Source organism: Oncorhynchus gorbuscha, linkage group LG06, assembly GCF_021184085.1.
Source record: "Oncorhynchus gorbuscha isolate QuinsamMale2020 ecotype Even-year linkage group LG06, OgorEven_v1.0, whole genome shotgun sequence".
NCBI classification, from domain to species: Eukaryota; Metazoa; Chordata; class Actinopteri; order Salmoniformes; family Salmonidae; genus Oncorhynchus; species Oncorhynchus gorbuscha.
In genome coordinates, this window is record NC_060178.1 from 61,455,369 (window position 1) to 61,476,611 (window position 21,243).

General features: G+C 41.1%; 1 protein-coding gene across 1 annotated transcript; it reads left to right on the plus strand.

The window, feature by feature from the left end:
• Positions 1–1,698: 1,698 nt before the first annotated feature.
• Positions 1,699–12,553, plus strand: LOC124038192 (ectonucleoside triphosphate diphosphohydrolase 6-like). The gene is made up of 14 exons (XM_046353737.1): positions 1,699–1,881; positions 2,278–2,605; positions 3,384–3,460; positions 3,591–3,734; positions 6,041–6,116; positions 7,867–7,902; positions 8,380–8,468; positions 9,144–9,223; positions 10,432–10,496; positions 11,057–11,161; positions 11,316–11,456; positions 11,570–11,626; positions 11,850–11,962; positions 12,099–12,553. The coding sequence occupies exons 2-14, from the start codon at positions 2,338–2,340 to the stop codon at positions 12,180–12,182; spliced, it is 1,335 nt and encodes a 444-aa protein (XP_046209693.1). The 5' UTR covers positions 1,699–1,881; positions 2,278–2,337; the 3' UTR covers positions 12,183–12,553.
• The last annotated feature ends 8,690 nt before the right edge of the window (positions 12,554–21,243 follow it).

The following is a 21,243-nucleotide window of genomic DNA, read 5'->3' on the forward strand; positions in this document are numbered from 1 at the left end:
CGCCCGGGGCGAGGGGACGGGCGTAAAGTCTATACTGTTACATCAGCAATATCTTCAAAATGGTTGCGTGTTGCATTTATATTTTTGTTCTGCATACTTATATGCATGAGTGTGTGTGGTTGTGTTGGGGGGGGTACGTTCAGAGTGTTACATGTGTGCATAAGAAAGCACACCAAAATATTGGCCCATACATGAATGTCTAATGATTAATTATTGAGGTAATGAATAGAGTAGCAAGGGGGGGCCTATTGCCACAAACTGGTAAACTTTAACAAAACTATTAATTGTTGAAGAGGGAGGTGAAGTGCTTTTGACACAAGCTGGTCCCTGGTTCAAGCCCGGGTATGGGCGAGGGGATGGACTAAAGTTATACTGTTACATTGGTGCCGTGACCCGGATCACTGGTTGCTGCGGAAAAGGAGGAGGTCAAAAGGGGGGTGAGTGTAACCGATGTGAAATGGCTAGCTAGTTAGCGGTGGTGCGCGCTAATAGCGTTTCAATCGGTGATGTCACTCGCTTTGAGACCTTGAAGTAGTGGTTCCCCTTGCTCTGGTTCCCCTTGCTTTTGTGGAGCGATGGGTAACGATGCTTCGTGGGTGTCAGTTGTTGATGTGTGCAGAGGGTCCCTGGTTCGAGCCCGGGTATGGGCGAGGTGACGGACTAAAGTTATACTGTTACACTAGGTTAGGGGTTAAGGTTAGGGTTCAGGTTAAAGTTAGGGTTAGGGTTAAATCAAATCAAATCAAATTTATTTATATAGCCCTTCGTACATCAGTTGATATCTCAAAGTGCTGTACAGAAACCCAGCCTAAAACCCCAAACAGCAAGCAATGCATGTGTAGAAGCACGTTAAGGTTGGGGATAGGAGAAGGGTTGGCTAATATGTGAATTAGTTGCAAAGTAGCTAAAAAGTACTAAATAGTTGCAAAGTTGTTAATTGCTAAAATGCTAAATCATTCACTTTGGGATATGGGTAACAGTGAATGAGATAGAGATCAAATTGAAAGAGAGCATGTGAATCTGCTAAAATCAACAAAATAGAAATCAAACAGTGGATTACACAACCAAATCATATAAACTCTCTTCTGAACTAAACTATTCTTTGAATTGTACAGGTAGAATGAGAGGTCACATCAAACGTGTAACTGTACATCATCCTAGTGCAGTTATAGCACCCCTATACTTTGATATAAGAAATTCCAACCTTTCAAAAAACAAGAAATGTGGTTTCACAAATTGAAGTTGTGATGCAATGTTGTGCAGTCATAGGATATATTTGTCTGATTATTGTTTGTCATACTGTTTAATCGATTCTAACAATGGATAAGAGTTGTTTTTGTTTTCTCACAGACAAATTATTTACTTTCCATAATAAATGTGCCTACTTCTGAAGTTGTGTGGCTTCACTAGGTAGGTAGGTAGTTTAACAAAATCTGGACTAAATAATTGTCAGAATTATGGTCGCAGTGTATTTGGGTAGTGCCAACCTTCAGTACTGGAAATAATCTTGCCACTTTTAATTTGCCAGATAATGTACAAACCACTTTTGAGCCTATATAGAAGCTATTTGGTATTTTGCCGGGTTAATCTGCTAGTCGGAACAAGGAAACTCGAAAATGTCAGTCAGCAAGTCGGACATTTTTAGTTTTCTAATTCCGACTAGTTTGTGAACGCGGCATTTTCTTCACACGTCATCACTAAAACACACACTGATGTAATCAAACAGAGACTTGGATTGGATAGAGGTCCGCGCACCAAGCTAATTAATTATTTGACATGAGTTTTCAAACTATCGCCCCAGATAGGAACACCGACAATGCGAATGGAATCAGAATAAGTAGCTAGCTAGCTATTTATGCTACACGCATAGGATTTGCTCTCGTAAGTTGTCTTCAATATAAGCAAGCCAGGAACAAAGCCAGTTAGCTATTTGCTACACTAGCTAACGTTAGTAAATGTTGTTTATCTCTTACTGTACTACAATACAGTGATACCTAGCCTGCCAGTATTTACACTATCCTACATAAGATTTCATGCTAGCAATTCAAAAGGGAGAACATTACAGTACCTAGTAGTGTACGTTAGTTAGTCACTAAAGCAATTAGCTAGCTTATTTAGCTAGTACTAAAGCGGTGTTTTATAGCTAGTGTCGCTGGTGTTGAAAAGCTTGAAATGATGTATACAAGTAGCTAGCTAAACTTTGGTGACCCCCGTGATGTCACCTTTCTAACAGCCCTCTATCAGATCGCTAACTGCTGTATGTGTTTCATTTTTTAGGACGAACGGCCTTCAGTTCTGTATGGAACTGCAGAATGTGCCTTACACACACCAGTCACCATGAGATTACCAAAGTTGGCCAGTGTTTTTGTCTTCTTGGGCTGCCTGGCAGCTTACCTGATGTTTGTTAAGCGCCACTATGATGGTGTAAGGCCAGCCATCTCCAAAATACCACCTCACTTCCCACACAGATTGGGCTTGTCGGGCAGTCCCAACAGACCAACATCCTCAGAAGTGGTCAGCGGACGTTTCCAGTATGGCGTTATGTTTGATGCTGGGAGCACAGGGACAAGGATCCATGTCTTCAAGTTTCAGCTGGAGGACAACGGTACAGTACATGTGTGCATTGTTGAAAACAAATATATTACACTGGGAGAGGTAGTAATGTTACCTCCATACCTCTGAACCCAAAATTAAAACGTTGTCTCTCTTCCATCCATTAATGGACTTGTTTTGGTGAATAGTATTATGAATAGCATCTGCATATGTAGTTGACCAAAATGGATCAATTAAATGTAGCTCTCTGCATTGCTTTTAGAATTTGTAATCTATGTGCGGCAGCAAAAGTATTAATTACAGATTTGAATCCATGTGAGACATGTAAGGCTTTCAGGCTTAATTTGTATTATGTGCCTCATATTAGGCTTACGCTACCCCATACCAGGAATCCCCCCCAAAACGTTACTGTAAAGCATCGCCAAATGGCTTAGTTACTGAATTATTTCAACATTAAGCTAAATAATTTAAGTGCTGTTTTGGCTTTATTATTAAACCAATGATTGTTATATTCTGATGGCTACCAAGCACCTGCTATTTATGTTGAAATAGCCCTCATTGTTTTTCACAAACACGCAACATGTCAAGTAGAGTTTCACAGAAGCAATGTAGAAATTCTGAGAAGATAGAACATGTCAATTTTTATGGCAGTGTTATATATGCTACTTTATAATATCACACCACTTGCCATGGGTTTTCTGCTTTGGTGGTAACTATTAGCATCACTCAAATCTACATTAGCACCCTACAATTCTTTCAATAGTGAATTAAATGTCAACTGTATTTCACTGCAATGGGCTTCATGATATTTGTTCTGTCTTTTTCTACAGAGGCTCCTAAATTGGCACATGAAACATTCAGAGCAATAAAACCAGGTCTATCTGCATATGCCGATGACCCAGAAAAGGTTACTAACTTCATATATCTATTTGAAAAGAACAGTCAAGATACTCCTAAATGTAGACCATCTCTTGTTATTGAACTGATGTTATCTTTAGAAATCTAATCTCTTGGTTCCACTGTGGTTTGTTTCTTAGTGTAAAGAAGGGATCCTGGAGCTGTTGGCTGTGGCCCAAGGCAGCATTCCCTCCTCCGTATGGAGCAGCACTCCTCTGGTCCTCAAGGCCACTGCAGGCCTCCGTCTTTTGCCTGGGGAGAAGGCCACACACCTACTGGACAGGGTGAGCCTTTCACCACTGGCCAATGTCCGTGGACTCACTGCGTAGATAGATTGCCATACCACAAACACTGCACAGTTCCCACTCTCTCACCTTGTGGAGTTAGCATTTCCGTTAGCTGTTTTGTTACATTTCACCCCGATTTCAGATTTTACATTGGGAAAAAGACGAGTTGTGCTGGCAAAAGCATGGAGGTTGGCAGCGGTCAAATAATGAGTTGCCTACTTACAAATGAGCTAGGCTATGTAATTGCATAACTTGTCTACATTTACCCCATGCTGTTGGTGGTCCTCCTGGTACAGTAATACCATCAGCTGAAAGCAATTAATGACATGAATGAATTGCATAAGTGACCTCTTTGTTTGATCACCTGTCAGTGTTCCAGGTCCTCCACGCCTTTCACAGATCCTCCTCTGCGCCTCTTTTTTTTTCTCTCTCTCTCCATTTAATAGCCTATGACAGCTTCACCTAAGGACTACACACCCTAAACCTGTTTAGTCTGTAGTTGAACTATTACGTGGCCAAGTGTTAACACACCCAACTCCTTTTTACAACAATGAGGGGTGTGAATTCAATGCACGTCATACTTGTCCTAAAGATGCATAAATGTGCTATCTATACAGCTCGTGAATAGTAGTATTTATATATTGCAAAGTTGATTTCATGTAGATAATACCTTATAGAAGGAATTGTGTCATGTACAGTTGAAGTTGGAAGTTTACATACACCTTAGCGAAATACATTTAAACTCAGTTTTTTACCATTTCTGACATTTAATCCTAGTAAAAATGACCAGTCTTAGGTCAGTTAGGATCATCACTTAATTTTAAGAATGTGAAATGTCAGAAAAATAGTTGAGAGTGATTTATTTCAGCTTTTATTTCTTTCATCACTCAATTTGTATTTGCCTTTAAATTGTTTAACTTGGGTCAAACGTTTTGGGTAGCCTTCCACAAGCTTCCCACAATAAGTTGGGTGAATTTTGGCCCATTCCTTCAGACAGAGCTGGTGTAACTGAGTCAGGTTTATAGCCCTCCATGCTCGCACAATATTTTTCAGTTCTGCCCACAAATGTTCTACAGGATTGAGGTCAGGGCTTTGTAATGGCCGCTCCAATAACTTGACTTTGTTTTCCTTAAGCCAATTTGCCACAACTTTGGAAAAATGCTTGGGGTCATTGTCCATTTGGAAGACCCATTTGCCACCAAGCTTTAAATTCCTGACTCATGTCTTGAGATGCTGCTTAAATATATCCAGATACATTTTCCTTCCTCATGAAGCCATCTATTTTGTGAAGTGCACCAGTCCCTCCTGCAGCAAAGCACCCCCACAACATGATGCTGCCACCCCGTGCTTCACTGTTGGGATGGTGTTCTTCGGCTGCAAACTTCCCCTTTTTCCTCCAAACATAACGATAGTCATTATGACCAAACAGTTCTATTTTTGTTTCATCAGACCAGAGGACATTTCTCCAAAAAGTACGATCTTTGTCCCCATGTGCAGTTGCAAACCGTAGTCTGGCTTTTTTATGCCGGTTTTGGAGCAGTGGCTTCTTCCTGGCTGAGCGGCCTTTCAGGTTATGTCGATATCGGACTTGTTTTACTGTGACTATAGATACTTTTGTACCTGTTTCCTCCAGCATCTTCACAAGGTCCTTTGTTGTTCTGGGATTGATTTGCACTTTTCGCACCAAAATACGTTCATCTCTAGGAGACAGAACGCGTCTCCTTCCTGGGTGATATGACAGCTGCGTGGTCCCATGGTGTTTATACTTGTGTACTATTGTTCGTACAGATGAACGTGGTACTTTCAGGCGTTTGGAAATTGCTCCCAAGGATGAACCAGACTTTTTTCTGAGGTCTTGGCTGATTTCCCATGATGTCAAGCAAAGAGGCACCAAATTTGAAGGTAGGCCTTGAACTACATCCACAAATATACCTCCAATTGACTCAAATGAGGTCAACTAGCCTATCGGAAGCTTCTAAAGCCATGACATCAATTTCTGGACTTTTCCAAGCTGTTTAAATGCACAGTCAACTTAGTGTATGTAAACTTCCTACCCACTGGAATTATAAGTGAAATAATCTGTCTAAACAATTGTTGGAAAAATGACTTTGTGTCATGCACAAAGTAATGTCCTAACCGACTTACCAAAACCATAGTTTGTTAACAAGAGAGTTGTGGAGTGGTTGAAAAACGAGTTTGAATGTCTCCAACCAAAGTGGATGTAAACTTCCAACTTCAACTGTATGTGGAAAACAGCTTCCAAACATGGTTGAGGAAGAACTGACCTTAAGCTTTCTATCTAGGTGAGGGAGGTGTTTGGGGAGTCTCCATTCCTGTCCAGAGGGGACAGTGTGTCCATAATGGATGGCACTGATGAAGGTATGTCTGGCCCTCACCCACTTGTAGTTTCACAAAACACGTCATACCCTTGCAGGTGTTTCTAGTGTCATGTACTGTGGGACTCACATTTTTGTATACAATAAAACCTTTATTTTTTTGTTTTTTTTGTTATAGATGCAAGATTCCCCCTTAATCCAATTAGAATTCAATGTTTTACACTGCACCCGTTTGGGTCTTAGTGAAGCAATATTTCCATGGCCTTGCCAATTTATGGACATTTACTTTTTAAAAATCCTATGTACATCCTGTAACAACAGTATGACTTTTTGATGTAGAACATTTTTTTCTCATTTGATAGTTCTTCTAATTCATAACCATTTCTAGATGTTCTTTAGTCTTGCATGATGAATTGGAGGTAACAGAAGTTATCACAGGACTGGATCCTTGGGATCACTGATTAGGATGTTTCTGCACAGTGTTGCATTGACTCAGAGAGGTCACTCAGTTTGACCCTGCCCTGAATTACCCAATGCATACAGAGGCACTTAACGGATTATGGGGGAAAAAAAGCTAGTTAAATGTGTCAATATCCGCTTTAACCTCCATGACTAATTACAGCGCAACTTTTGACAGGAGTGCAGAATTAATACAATTTGTAAATAATTGAGTTGGCACTGGACTGGAGCCCTCTGTGTCCAGTGGAGCGACCTAGATGGTAGAGGCCCACTCTGGTCCATTACTGGCTTGTTTGAGCAACATCAAGCCTGTCACCAAACAGCTATGTTTCTGTGGCTACTAGGTTCTGGTCCTTTGGCCTGGTATTGACCATTCAATTCTCTGCAATTATTGTGGGCATTAACGCTTTAATGGGATTGTTATATTGAAATAAGATATACATTGGTGTTTTGTGTTGAAAGCCATGTTTGATATAGGCACAAAAGCAGTACATAAAATATTTTAAATCCAATCCTTTTTAAAGTACTTTATACAAGCAATTATGGGCATGTAGGATAATGTTTCGTTTAATCTCTGCAAACCGAATATCCTCCATTTTATTTCTGAGGCTGAAAATGTTGTCTTCTTACCCAAGTCTATCAGCTTGTTACAGTGGAGGTGACCTGACCCTTGGAAAATACCTTTTATGATTACTGAATTAACTTTGAAGTTCACGTTTTTGTGCCTAATGGACAAATTCCTCTGGCGTCATTGCTGAGCTGTAATGCTAAACTCCCACTCGATCCATAACCGGATTTCACTGCCTTATTATCAGTTCGATTTTTGCCGCTCTTGCCCCAGACGCTAATCCTAGTGGAGATTACACATGCTTCTCTGAATCGAACAGACTTATAAAAGAATATAAGTGGTATTTGAGGAAGGACGGAGGGATAAAGTGGGCAAAGTGTATGGTATCTAAGCGACAGTGTTTTGGCCATAATGACGACTAGCGCAGCACTCTTTTTAAAGTTGTTTGTTTGTAAATGTCAGTTGCTTCTTGACATCTTACTGTAAGAGTTTTATCCTAAAGCTCCTATGATATAGTTCTGAGTCCATAAACTAGGAAAGGGTTGTTAAAGGCACTAATGCGCACAATGGAGTCCTACTCACTGAGTGCAAATGTATATAGCATAATCTCCTCATTTGACCTAAATAGTTGACCCCTAAGCACTGTTGCATGACTAACTGTTAAAGGTTAGACATTTCTATTTTTGTTTTTTTTTGTTTAAAGGATTTCAGTACAAACTATGTAAGAGGGATGAGGTATTCACCATCTCTTTTTTTCCCCTCACAGGGATCTCTGCTTGGATCACTGTCAACTTCCTCATAGGTGAGATGCTTTCAAACTTTGTTTACTGTCAGTTGCTAATGGCATAGATAGCATTGGTAAGGATCGATATGGAGTTAACTCTGAGATTAAAGGTGTACTAGATGTAAGATAATATATTCCAGTGGGAATGTGACCATCTACTAGGGATGTGCATCTTTCCCTTTCAAGACGATTTGATACGTATCTAGATGCATGGGATACGAGCGATATGTTTTAGTTTGGAACGATTCGGTGAACTAAAGGCCAAGACGTCCTGTACTGACCCCACCACCCTCAGGGGCCCTGGCCCCAAGCTCAATGTTCATAACAGACTTTATTCTGGTACATAAACAGAACACCAGCTAAATAGATTAATCTGGACAAGAAATGTTGATTACCTGTTATTGGATTAGCCTAGCGCTGCATCCCCAGTTCCTCCTTGGTGACCACACTGGCACGCCCCCCTCTCTTTCTCCCCTTCTCTCGCTCTCTCTGCAGGGGGTCTCCACGGCTCTGACACACCCACTGTGGGGATGCTGGATCTGGGAGGGGGGTCCACCCAGATCACCTTCTCTCCCCAGGATGAGGTACAATAAGGCGACTACTTTGTTTGATAGGGGATGTGCATGCCCACACACACACACACACACACACACACACACACACACACACACACACACACACACACACACACACACACACACACACACACACACACACACACACACACACACACACACACACACAGTAGATAATGAAGCCAGATCTCTTCTCTAAAGCAACACAAACTACCGGGATGTCCTCTCATCTTAGGGCTTAATCAGCAAATGACACGCTAATCCAAAAGGGCTGGTAAATAAACGTTGTTGGACATTAGGTTGGAGGGGGATTTCTTGTTCCTTAACTAGGTCAGGCCTTGTACGCGAGGGATTGAGGACCAATTTACCATGTCATTACACTGCTTTTCAAATAGTTTAAACTCTCCCGGCAAGCCGTTCACGCCGTAGGGGTGAAATTGGTTTTGCAGATTGCAGCAGGGTTTTTTTTCTCTCTCTCTTCTAATTTAGTAGATCCTCCTTGTCTGTTTGATGTCAAACAGCACAGTGTGATGTTTGTTGTATAAGCTCTAGCTGGTCACCCAGGAATTGGGGTTCATATAAGAAAGCATGTACCATTCTGATGTTTTTAGATCTAGAAATGTTTTGTTTGCAAATGTATAAAGCCACACAATTTTATGTGTTGCATCTTCTCTTTCTCTCCAGAAAACCATCCAGACCTCACCCATCAACTACATTACATCATTTCAGATGTTCAACAGCACCCACACACTCTACTCACACAGGTACTATGTTTCGACAGATAATTGGGCTTTTTGGAAAGCCCTCCTCCCTCTTTATGTTAAACCTACGGCGTGGTGCACCCAGCTGCAAACGGCTATATTATTGCAGCTGTCAATATATATTTTTATTGAAATGATGCCTACCATTTTATTTTTTGTTTGCAGGGAGTTTTAAGAGGGAATCTGTAGCACAAATGTATATGGCTGTGTGTATACACTCTAGCTTAATAATGTCTTATACAAAGGCTAAGTGCTAAAGCAGCTTTGGTGGGACATTTACAGTGGGTTTATCATAAGTATTAAACCTCCTTGGATTTTTTTTCATATTTTTGTGTGTGTTTGGGATCATGGCTTGACAGCAATTTTTGTCATAGATTTTCAAATGGATTTATGTCAAAACTGTGACTTGCCGTTATTGTCCTGCTGAAAGGTGAATTCCTCTCCCAGTGTCTGGTGTAAAGCAGGTTTTCTAGGACTTTGCCTGTGCTTAGCTCTGTCCCGTTTTATTTTTATCCTGAAGAACTCTTTGCAGATGACAAGCACACCCATATCATGCAGCCACCACCATGCTTGAAAAGGAGACAGTTACTCAGTGACGTGTTGTTGGATTTGCCCCAGAAGGTTTTGCATTTTGGCCAGAACGTGTGTATGCCTTTGCTGTGTTCTTTTTCCTTCAGTATTACTTTAGTGTCTTGTTGCATACATATGCATGTTTTGGAATATTTGTGTTCTTTTTACACTCATTTAAGTCATTATTGTGGAGTCTCTCTACAATGTTGATCCATCCTCAGTTCTCTCCCATTGAACTCCGTAGCTGTTTTAAAATCACCAACGACCTCATGGTGTCATCCCTGAGCAGTGTCCTTTCTGTCCTTCAGTTCAGAAGGACGACTGTCTTTGATGTCTGGTTGGTTTATTACAACATCCACAGCATAATTAACTTGACCGTGCTTCAAGAGATATTCAATGTCTGTAGTGTAATATTATGGCACTGTGGAGGGCTCTACCTGCTTTTCTGAAATGCAGCCCCCTCTGTGCTGTTGTTCAGAGAGTGAAACGGGTGTATTCTTTCTGTCCTCAGGTTAGTGTATGACCCTGCTACGTTTTTTGGCATGTTGCACCAACTGTATGACTACACACACTCTTGACACCTTTCTCACTCTCTTATTTCTGTGTATCACAGACTGATTCTGCTTTTCTTTTTCTCACAGCTACCTTGGTCTAGGCTTGATGTCGGCAAGACTAGCCATCTTGGGAGGAATCGAGGGACAGCCTTGTATGTGGTTTTTCAATTTGCTTTCATCGTTGACTTTTAAAGACCCTCCCCGTCCCGATAAATAAGCCATTATCTAATCTTTTAATAACACGGACCAAGATTAATTCCTTGCATGCCAGCTGTTGCTGTGATGTAGTTGATGCCTGGCTTTAAGAACTGCCATCAGTCGAATGCCATGGATGCAGTTCTCCATGGGGATTTTCATTTTATACACTTGAATTTTAATCAGATTTCTTTGATACATTTGTTTGTTGTATAATCTATTTATTCTCAATGTTCCCTCAATTTATTTTTGGTTATAGGGTTGCTTTAGTGTGCCACCAGATGTCGGCCAATAGTCATAAAACCTGTTGGAGCACAGCAATTTCAGAAGCTCTGTCCCCTTACGGCTTTATACTTATTGTGGAAATTGTTGGCCGAACACCGCGTTAGTTCGATGTTTATTTTTGTAAAATGTAGCCTTCTCCAGCCATAGCTTTCATATATATCCCGCCTGTGTACCAAAACATGACTTATGCTGGTCAGGTCAAAATTCAATGTGCATTCTCTCTGTTCAACAGTAGAGGGCAGCAGCACAGAGCTAGTAAGCCCCTGCTTGGCCCCGGAATACTCTGGCCAATGGGAACATGCAGAAGTTCTGTATACTGTGCAGGGCCAGAAGGCAGGTACGGTAAAAAGAGATTAATAACGAACTTAAAATTAATATTACTAACTCTAAGTACCAATTGTTACGCCAGTTAATGAACAATTAATTGCCAGTCGGATCGTGACTAATCTGACCCATTTTCGTGTGTATAAACCGTTTTGATTCTGTTTCAGGAGAGCCCATGTATGAGTCATGCCTTAGGAAAGTGGAGAAGATGCTGTATAGAAAGGTGAAGAAGGCAGGGGAAGCCAAAGATATGGAATTCTATGCCTTTTCCTACTACTATGACAGAGCTGTGGATCTGGGTGCTATTGGTAGGAACCCTACCTGCCTTTTGCCACAAATGAATATGCTGCCCAGTTTTCTATAATGATATCTTGATTTAGTAACTGAATGTAGTTCTATTCTAATCACCCCACTACCTCAGATGAGAAAACAGGAGGGACTATAAAAGTCAGCGACTACATCGATGCTGCCAAGAGAGGTAAGACGGCGCCCTCATGCGGCAGTTTTGTGTACTGTACGTGGTTCACTGCTACCAAACTGAATTCTGAGTAGAAACATGACTTGTCCCTTATTCATCAGCGTTTGAGCATTCACACATTTTTAATAAATTAGTAATCCAAGTTCTATTGGAACTGAGTGAATACTTGCAAGAAATCAGCATATAGTGTGCTAATTTACAAGCATGTCTTGCTTTCTCGCAGTGTGCAACGGAATGGCGGTTACTGCAGGAGAGAATCCATTCCTTTGTCTGGATCTAACCTACATCTCTGGGATGCTGCAAGAGCTTGGTTTCCCCAAAGATAAAGTATTTAAGGTAAGAACCAAATTGCAAATAAAAGCCATTTATCATTCATTCGAAATCAACTGTCATGGTGTCGCACTGAGGCTGTGCATTTCCATGGGTCTGCATCGGGACGGCCAAAGAGAGAACTGTGATTGTGTGTTTTCAGCTGGCGAGGAAGATTGACGAAGTGGAGACTAGCTGGGCTCTGGGGGCTACTTTCCACTACATTGAGTCCCTCCGCAGTCAGTGAGCTGCCAGTCTCTCCTCTCACTTGTCACTGCCATGACGTGCCAGTGATTCTGTGCTGCAAAGTGTGGTCTGGGAAAATGATGATTGTACCTGTTAGGTTTTATCAAAATGTGAGTTTATATTACCAGTCGCCTTTGGATGTTTGACTTATCTTTTGGCAGGTGTGATTGTTTTGTACTTATAAAGGAATGTTAGTTGTATAGTAATCAAGCACATGGTGTATTTTGAAGGAGCATGACCTATTACATATTTGGTATTTTTAAATCTAAAGTTGCTAAAATTTTAATGTCTGTACAATTGTATACGGTTCAGAATCATGAACAAAAATATTGAAGGCATATGTATTTTGAATGATAAAACAATTTGAAACCATTTACAGATTCAACACCTTTATTAGCATATTCTGCTCAGACAAGCCATAGCCTATACATACCACTGACATATTTTCACTATAAAACAGAATTGATCTTCAACATGACATTGGGGAGCAGCATATCCCCAGTCTCATAAGAATGCATCACACCACTCGTTCAGGCACTGGGAGCAGGATGCAACATTCCTGGTGTTGGCTCCGCTAGTGACCTTCAGCCACTCCGTGAACAGCTCCCCGTCCTTCCACAGCAGCAGGAACTGACCCAGGACCACAAAGGCCTAAAAATAAGAGATTCAGCAGTTATCCTAAATGAGGAAATATTACTTTGTTGCAGTGGGCCTGTTCTGACTGCAGGTCAGCGATGTGGGGCTACTGTCCATGGTGGAAGATCAAAACAATCCTGGTCCTGGGCACTCAGTGGTGCTCTTCTTTTTGTTCTTGCCCAGCACTAACACCTGATTAGCAAATTAGGGGCTTGATGAGTTGAATCAGGTGTGTTGGTGCTACAGGGATAGAACAAACATGTGCATGTAGGATGAGGATTGAGACACCCAAAAATCTATAAACTGAAAACACTTACCCTTTTACAATGGGGCCAATGCGAACTTCAGAGAGCTGCCCATTTCTGAAAAAAACAAAATTTGGTTAATGTAGCCATCTAGTCTTGAATGTATGGGATGTGAAGTGCTGGGTCATCCACAGTATGCTAGTAAAAAGGAACAAATTGACTCACTTTGTCAACCTTGCTCCTCCAGTATCTTTCAGAAGACTTCTCCAATTCCCGACAGTGAGTCAGTGCAGTTTATCACCCATCGGTTCAGCAGCAAAGTACCCTGAGAAGCGGTCAACATTTCACAAAAGAGACAGCTGTGCAATGATAACCTAGTTGTTTGACTACTAGTCTGTCTACCCTAACAAATCTAGTTGTGTCTATGAGCCATAGGCCTAAATCTAGTAGTCAAACAACTAGGTTGTCTACCCTCACTCACCCTAATAACAGATTTAGTTGTGTCTATGAGCCATAGGCTCAGTATACTTTGCAGATGATCGTTGAAGGGCAGCACTGAGTCACCACTTTCTCCCCCTGAGTAAGGGTGGCGGCCTGGACAAAAGGGTCCAAAATGTCCACTAGCTCCAATAGCTGGCTCCATTCCCCTGGTGATAAGCAGAGCTCAGCTTCAAAATGCTTCTTTCAGACCACAGGTAGTATGTAGTATGCTGCAAAGTTTAGTTACTGTTGGAGGATGATATGGCAGCAGGTAGCCTAGGTGTTGGAGCATTGGGCCAGTAACCAAAAGCTTGCCAGCTGACAAGGTAAAAATGTGTCGTTCTGAACAAGGCTGTTAACCCACTGTTCATAGGACGTCATTTTAAATAAGAATTTGTTCTTTAACTGACTTGTTGTCCTTTTAGTGGTCTGTGAGGTGCCGTCGATCCTCAACTTCAACCTGGGCAAACGTCCCACCATAAAGAATGAAGTTACAAGGAAAGAGCTGGAAATCAGAATTGAGGGGCCTGAAAAGTTATTGAAATGCTGTCCAGCATACACAGAACAGAAATATAAATGCAACATGTAAAGTGTTGGTCCCATGTTTCATGAGCTAAAATAAAAGATCCCTGAAATTTTCCATACACGAAGCTTATTTCTCTCAAATGTTGTGCACAAATGTGTTTATATCCCTGTCAGTGAGCGTTTCTCCTTTACCAAGATAATACATCCACTGTCCAGGTGTGACATATCAAGAAGCTGATTAAACAGCATGATCATTATACAGGTGCACTTTGTGCTGGGGACAATAAAAGGCCACTCTAAAATGTGCAGTTTTGTCACAAAACACAATGCCACAGATGTCTGAAGTTGTCTTTTTACCCCTTTTTGTGATATCCAATTGGTAGTTAGTCTTGTTCCATCCCTATGGACTCGGGAGAGGTGAAGGTTGAGAGCCATGCACCCTCCAAAACACGACCCTGCAAGCAGCACTGCTTCTTGACACACAGGTCACTTAACTTGGAAGCCAGCCACACCAACGTGTCGGAGGAAACACCGTCCAGCTGGCGACCGGGGGCAGCTTGCAGGCGGCCGGCCCGCCATAAGGAGTCACTAGAGCGCGATGGCACAAGGAAGTCCCGGCTGGCCAAACCCTCCCCTAACTGCGATGCAGTGCCTTAGACCGCTGCTCCACTTGGGAGGCCCGATGTCTCAAGTTGAGGGAGTATGCAATTGGCATGCTGACTGCAGTAATGTCCACCAGAGCGGTTACCAGCGGTTACCAGAGATGTGAAAGTTCATAAGCCAACGTCATTTTAAAGAATTTGGCAGTATGTCCAACCAGCCTCACAACCGCAGACCACGTGTAACCACGCCAGCCCAGGACCTCCACATCCGACTTCTTCACCTGCGGGTTCGTCTGAGACCAGCCTCCCGGACTGCTGATGAAACTGAGGAATATTTCTGTCTGTAATAAAGCTCTTTTGTGGGATGAGCGGGTGTTAAGTGTGGCTTGTCCTATGAGGAACAAACAAAAAATATTCCTCACAGTATGGAAATCACCCCCCTTGCTTCTGTAGAAATGATTAACACCATTCATTTGGATTAGGATTTTTTTCAGGACTAATTCCTCCAGTAGATTTCTCAAGATTTGGGGTCCGTTTCTGGCAGTGTTGTAAAAATACTTTAAAGTACTACTTAAGTCATTTTTTGGGGTATCTGTCCTCTACTATTTATGTTTTTGACTACTTTTACTTTACTACATTCCTTAAGAAAATATTGTACTTTTTGTTCCATACATTTTCCTTGACACCCAAAAGTACTCATTACAATTTGAATGCTTAGCAGGACAGGAAAATAGTCCAATTCAAGCACTTATCAACTGAACATCCCTGGTCATCCCTACTGCCTCTGATCTGGCAGACTCACTAAACACACATGCTTCGTTTGTAAATTATGTCAATGTTGGAGTGTGCCCGTGGCTTTCTGTAAATTAAAAAAAAAGAAAATGGTGCCATCTGGTTTGCTTAATATAAGGAATTTAAAATTATTTATACTTTTACTACTTAAGTATATTTTAAACCAAATCGTTTTAGACATTTACTCAAGTAGAATTTTACTGGGGGACTTACTTGAGTCACCCAGTAAAGGTATTTTTACTTTTACTCAAGTATGGCAGTTGGGTACTTTTTCCACCACTGGTTTCTGGACAATCTGGACAGAGACTGACTGTGAACACGGACTAGGAACGCTTATTGTTGTAACTGTCATTGTTGCTCTATTCTTGTCCCATGTCTTGCTTAAGCAATACTTAATTTCATATGTCTGGCAGCTGTGTTTTTTGGTATTTTTTGTGTGCTTTTGTTCTGTACTAAATTGCAAAAAGAAAATCCTTTAAAATAAAATGTTTTTTTGTTTTTTTAAAGAAGTGTGGCTTGGCGGGTCATGTTTCGGAGGATGCATGACTCAACCTTCACCAACTCGCCCGTTAGGGAGTTGCAGCGATGAGACAAGATCGTATCACGAAATTGGGGAGAAAAAGGGGGTAAAAATTACACACAAAAAAAGCCATTTTTGGGAAAAAGCATTCTGATTGGCTAGGTATAGGCATTCTGCCTGCCCAGGTATGTGAAATCCATAGATTTGGGCCTAATGAATGTATTTCAATTTACTGATTTCCTTCTGAACTGTAACTTATTGCAGAAATGGTTCATATTTTTGATCTGTATACATGTAGGGTTGCATTCCATTCCAATGAGCACTCAAAACCTGCCCCAAAGGCCTGAAAACTAGCCCAAATGTATTTTTCACAGCAAGAGTGGAGTTACCATATTTATACACTAAACGTTTTATTTCCAATCTAATGCATTCATACAACTGATCGGCAATTGTGATAGAGCTGAAAGAATTTATGTAATGCGTTAATGCGCCCAAAGTCGTTTTCCAGGGCGTTGTCTGCATTATTTCTTGATGTGCATCAGTTCTAGCGTATTAATATGTTTTTAAAAAAGGGTTTGGAAATAGGCGTCTCCATAATGACAATCTACAGTTTAATTAGGAAGTTTACATACACTTAGGTTGGAGTCATTAAAACTCGTTTTTCAACCACTCCACACATTTCTTGTTAACTATAGTTTTGATAAGTCGGTTAGGACATCTACTTTGTGCATGACAAAAGTAATTTTTCCAACAATTGTTTACAGACAGATTATTTCACTGTATCACAATTCCAGTGGGTCAGAGGTTTTGATTTGATTTGATTTGGATCTCTTTTAGTCCCCATTTGGACTAATCTTCCAAGAGTCCTTAAACATTAAAATACAATTTATAATACAAAACACTTTCACATATAACACACTATTACAAACATACATAATATACTAGTATAATGACCCAATAAATACTCAATCTAAAAAATATAGATTCTTCATCTACTATAGTCCCACAACATTTCTATATACTATATTTAAATTGTTTTAAAATAATATTTAAATGTATATATTGAAAGGTTTCTAGTTTGCGCAGTTAATTTATTCCATTTCTTTATTGCTCTAAATCGAAATGTTATTTTGCCTATTTCTCTTTTCTGTCTGGATAACACATAGATGGTGGACAATCTATTCCTAGTATTTACGGAATGTCTATCTCTTACCAACTGAATACCGTTGTGAATAGAACTTGGCTGTTTTAAATCATGTATATTATAAAATAAGCATGTTTTTTCAATTATCTTGACAATTGATGACCAACCAAGAACATTGAGCATGACCTGCAACAGAAGAACCATATTTCCACCTTAAAACAATCCTTGCAGCTTTATTCTGTGCATTCTGCAGCCTCCTAACTTTACTTGATGATGCATTTCCCCAGACCACTGAACAGTAGTTCACCTGACTCTCAATTAATGGTTGTGTTATTTGCTGAATAATTTTTCCTGGTAAATATTTAGCTATCCTTCTGATTATGCATGCTGTTTCAATATTTGTTTTTACATAGATTAGTTATTTGAGACGACCATGATAAGCAGTTGTCTAGCTGCACTCCCAATAGTTTGGTGTCTGCCACTTCTTCAATTTGTACTCCTCCCATACTTAATTGTATCCCATACTGTTTTGGCCTGTTCCTAGTTGAACAGACCAACATAACTTTGGTTTTCTTGGTGTTTAAAACAAGTTTGTTTTGGCAAAACCACTTCCTGATCTTCTCCAAATCTCCTTGTAAAGCCTGCTGTACCCATTGAACTGATTGTCTTGCTGCATAAATTGTAGAATCATCTGCAAATATAGTAGCTTGAGTTTCAACCAAGGCATAGGGAAGGTCGTTGGTATATATTAAGTAAAGAAGTGGCCCAAGGCAGCTGCCCTGTGGTATTCCACAGTTTTACACATTAAGGGAAGAAAATGAACCATTGATATAGGTGGAATGTTTCCTGTCAGTTATATATGACTGTACCCAATTCAATGCTACCTCCTTAAAACCATAATGCATTAATTTTGTCAAAATTATTTCATTATCCACTAAATCAAATGCTGCACTGAAATCTAAAAATAGTACACCTACAAATTTGCCATTATCCATAGCATTGAGCCACTGGTCAGTCATGTCAACCAATGCAGTGGTAGTGGAATGGTTTACATACACTAAGTTGACTCTGCCTTTAAACAATTCCAGAAATTGATGTTATGGCTTTAGAATCTTATGAGGCTAATTGACATAATTTGAGTCAATTGGAGGTGTACATGTGGATGTATTTCAAACCATACCTTCAAACTCAGTGCCTATTTGCTTGACATCATGGGAAAATCTTTAAAAATCAGCCAAGACCTCAGAGAAAAAAATGTAGACCTCCACAAGTTGTTCATCCATGGGTGCAATTTCCAAACGCCTGAAGGTGCCATGTCCATCTGTACAAACAATAGTACACAAGTATAAACACCATGGGACCACACAGCCGTCATACCGCTCAGGAAGGAGATGTGTTCTTTTTCCTAGAGATGAACGTACTTTGGGTCTTCTAAATGGACAATGAGCCCAAGCATACAATAAAAGTTGTGGCAAAATGGTTTAAGGACAACAAAGCCAAGGTATTGGAGTGGCCATCACAAAGCCCTGACCTCAATCCTATAGAAATTTGTAGGCAGAACTGAAAAAGCATGTGCAAACAAGAGGCCTTGCCTGGTCCACAGAATCATCATGGACTCAGCCCCCAGGTACCTATCCACCTATTTTTCATTTGTTAGATTAGTCTGAGTCTCTAATATACACTGTTTTAAATATGAGTCTAAGAAATTGTTTTTATATACCGGCGCTGTTGAGTGGAACCATCTACCAGAGCAACTCATAACAACCACTTTTTAGAAGATTGTATCTGTATCTCTGTAATGTGTCTGTATCTACAGTGCATTCGGAAAGTATTAAGACCGCTTGATTTATGACAAAAGATGTTGTGCAGCAACTCACAGCCTTCCTGAAGACAAACAATTTATACGAAATGCTTCAGTCTGGTTTTAGAACCCATCATAGCACTGAGACTGCACTTGTGAAGGTGGTAAATGACCTTTTAATGGCGTCAGACCGAGGTTATGCATCTGTCCTCGTGCTCCTAGACCTTAGAGTTGCTTTTGAAACCATCGTTCACCACATTCTTTTGGAGAGATTGGAAACCCAAATCGGTCTACAGGGACAAGTTCTGGCCTGGTTTAGATCTTATCTGTCGGAAAGATATCAATCTGTCTCTGTGAATGGTTTGTCCTCTGACAAATCAACTCTACATTTCGGTGTTCCTCAAGGTTCTGTTTTAGGACCACTATTGCTTTCACTATATATTTTACCTCTTGGGGGATGTCATTCGAAAACACAATGTTAACTTTCACTGCTATGCGGATGACACCAGCTGTACATTTCAATGAAACATGGTGAAGCCCCAAAATTGACCTCGCTAGAAGCCTGTGTTTCAGACATATGGAAGTGGATGGCTGCAAACGTTCTACTTTTAAACTCGGACAAAACAGAGATGCTTGTTCTAGGTCCCAAGAAACAAAGAGATATTCTGTTGAATCAATTAATTAATTAATCTTGATGGTTGTACAGTCGTCTCAAATAAAACTGTGAAGGACTTTGGCGTTACTCTGGCGTTAGACTGTTTCAAGGACAGCTTTTTTCCATCTCCGTAACATTGCAAAAATCAGAAACATTGTCCAAAAATGATGCAAAAAAATTAATCCATGCTTTTGTTACTTCTAGGTTAAACTACTGCAATGCTCTACTTTCCAGCTACCTGGATAAAGCACTAAATAATCTTCAGTTAGTGCTACATACGGCTGCTAGAATCCTGACTAGAACCAAATAATTTGAGCATATTACTCCAGTACTAGCCTCCCTACACTGGCTTCCTGTTAAGGCATGGGCTGATTTCAAGGTTTTACTGCTAACCTACAAAGCATTACATGGGGTTGCTCCTACCTATCTTTCCGATTTGGTCCTGCCGTACATACAGTACCTACACGTACGCTACGGGCACAAGACGCAGCTGGAGGCAGGGCTTTCTCCTATAGAGCTAAATTTTTATGGAATGGTCTGCCTACCCATGTGAGAAAGACGCAGATTCAGTCTCAACCTTTAAGTCTTTACTGAAGACTCATCTCTTCAGTGGGTCATATGATTGAGTGTAGTCTGAAGGTGAACGGAAAGGCTCTGGAGGAATGAACCACCCTTGTTGTCTCTGCCTGGCCAGTTCCCCTCCCTCCACTGGGATTCTCTGCCTCTAACCCTACTACAGGGGCTGAGTCACTGGCTTACTGGTGCTCTTCCATGCCGTCCCTAGGAGGGGTGCGTCACTTGAGTAGGTTGAGTCACTGACGTGATCTTCCTGTCTGGGTTGTGCCCTGGAGGAGATCTTTGTGGGCTATACTCGGCCTTGTCTCAGGATGGTAAGTTGGTGGTTGAAGACATCCCTCCAGTGGTGTGGGTGCTGTGCTTTGGCAAAGTGGGTGGGGTTACATCCTGCCTGTTTGGGGGTATCATCAGATGGGGCCACAGTGTCTCCTGTCTCAGCCTCCAGTATTTATGCTGCAGTAGTTTGTGTTGGGGGGCTCGGGTCAGTCTGTTATATCTGGAGTACTTCTGTCTTATCCGGTGTCCTGTGTGAATTTAAGTATGCTCTCTCTAATTCTCTTTCTTTCTCTCGGAGGACCATGCCTCAGGACTACCTGGCATGATGACTCCTTGCTGTCCCCAGTCCACCTGGCCGTGCTGCTGCTCCAGTTTCAACTGTTCTGCCTGCGGCTATGGAACCCTGACCTGTCCCAGATTTGCTGTTTTCAACTCTCTAGAGAATGCAGGAGCGGTAGAAATACTCTTAATGATCGGCTATAAAAAGCCAACTGACATTTACTCCTGAAGGTGCTGAATGCTGCACCCTCAACTACTGTGATTATTATTTCACCATGCTGGTCATTTATGAACATATTGTCCACGTTCTGTTATAATCTCCACCTGGCACAGCCAGAAGAGGACTGGCCACCCCTCATAGCCTGGTTCCTCTCTAGGTTTCTTCCTATGTTTTGGCCTTTCTCGGGAGTTTTTCCTAGCCACCGTGCCTCTACACCTGCATTGCTTGCGGTTTTAGGCTGGGTTTCTGAACAGCACTTTGAGATATCTGCTGATGTAAGAAGGGCTATATAAATCAATTTGATTTGAAGT

Coding starts and splice junctions, on each gene's coding strand:
- LOC124038192 (XM_046353737.1), top strand. CDS start 2,338: ATGAGATTACCAAAGTTGGCCAGTGTTTTTGTCTTCTTGGGCTGCCTG. Junction 8,469..9,143: donor CCTTCTCTCCCCAGGATGAG/GTACAATAAGGC, acceptor CTTTCTCTCCAG/AAAACCATCCAGACCTCACC. Junction 11,963..12,098: donor CCAAAGATAAAGTATTTAAG/GTAAGAACCAAA, acceptor GTGTGTTTTCAG/CTGGCGAGGAAGATTGACGA.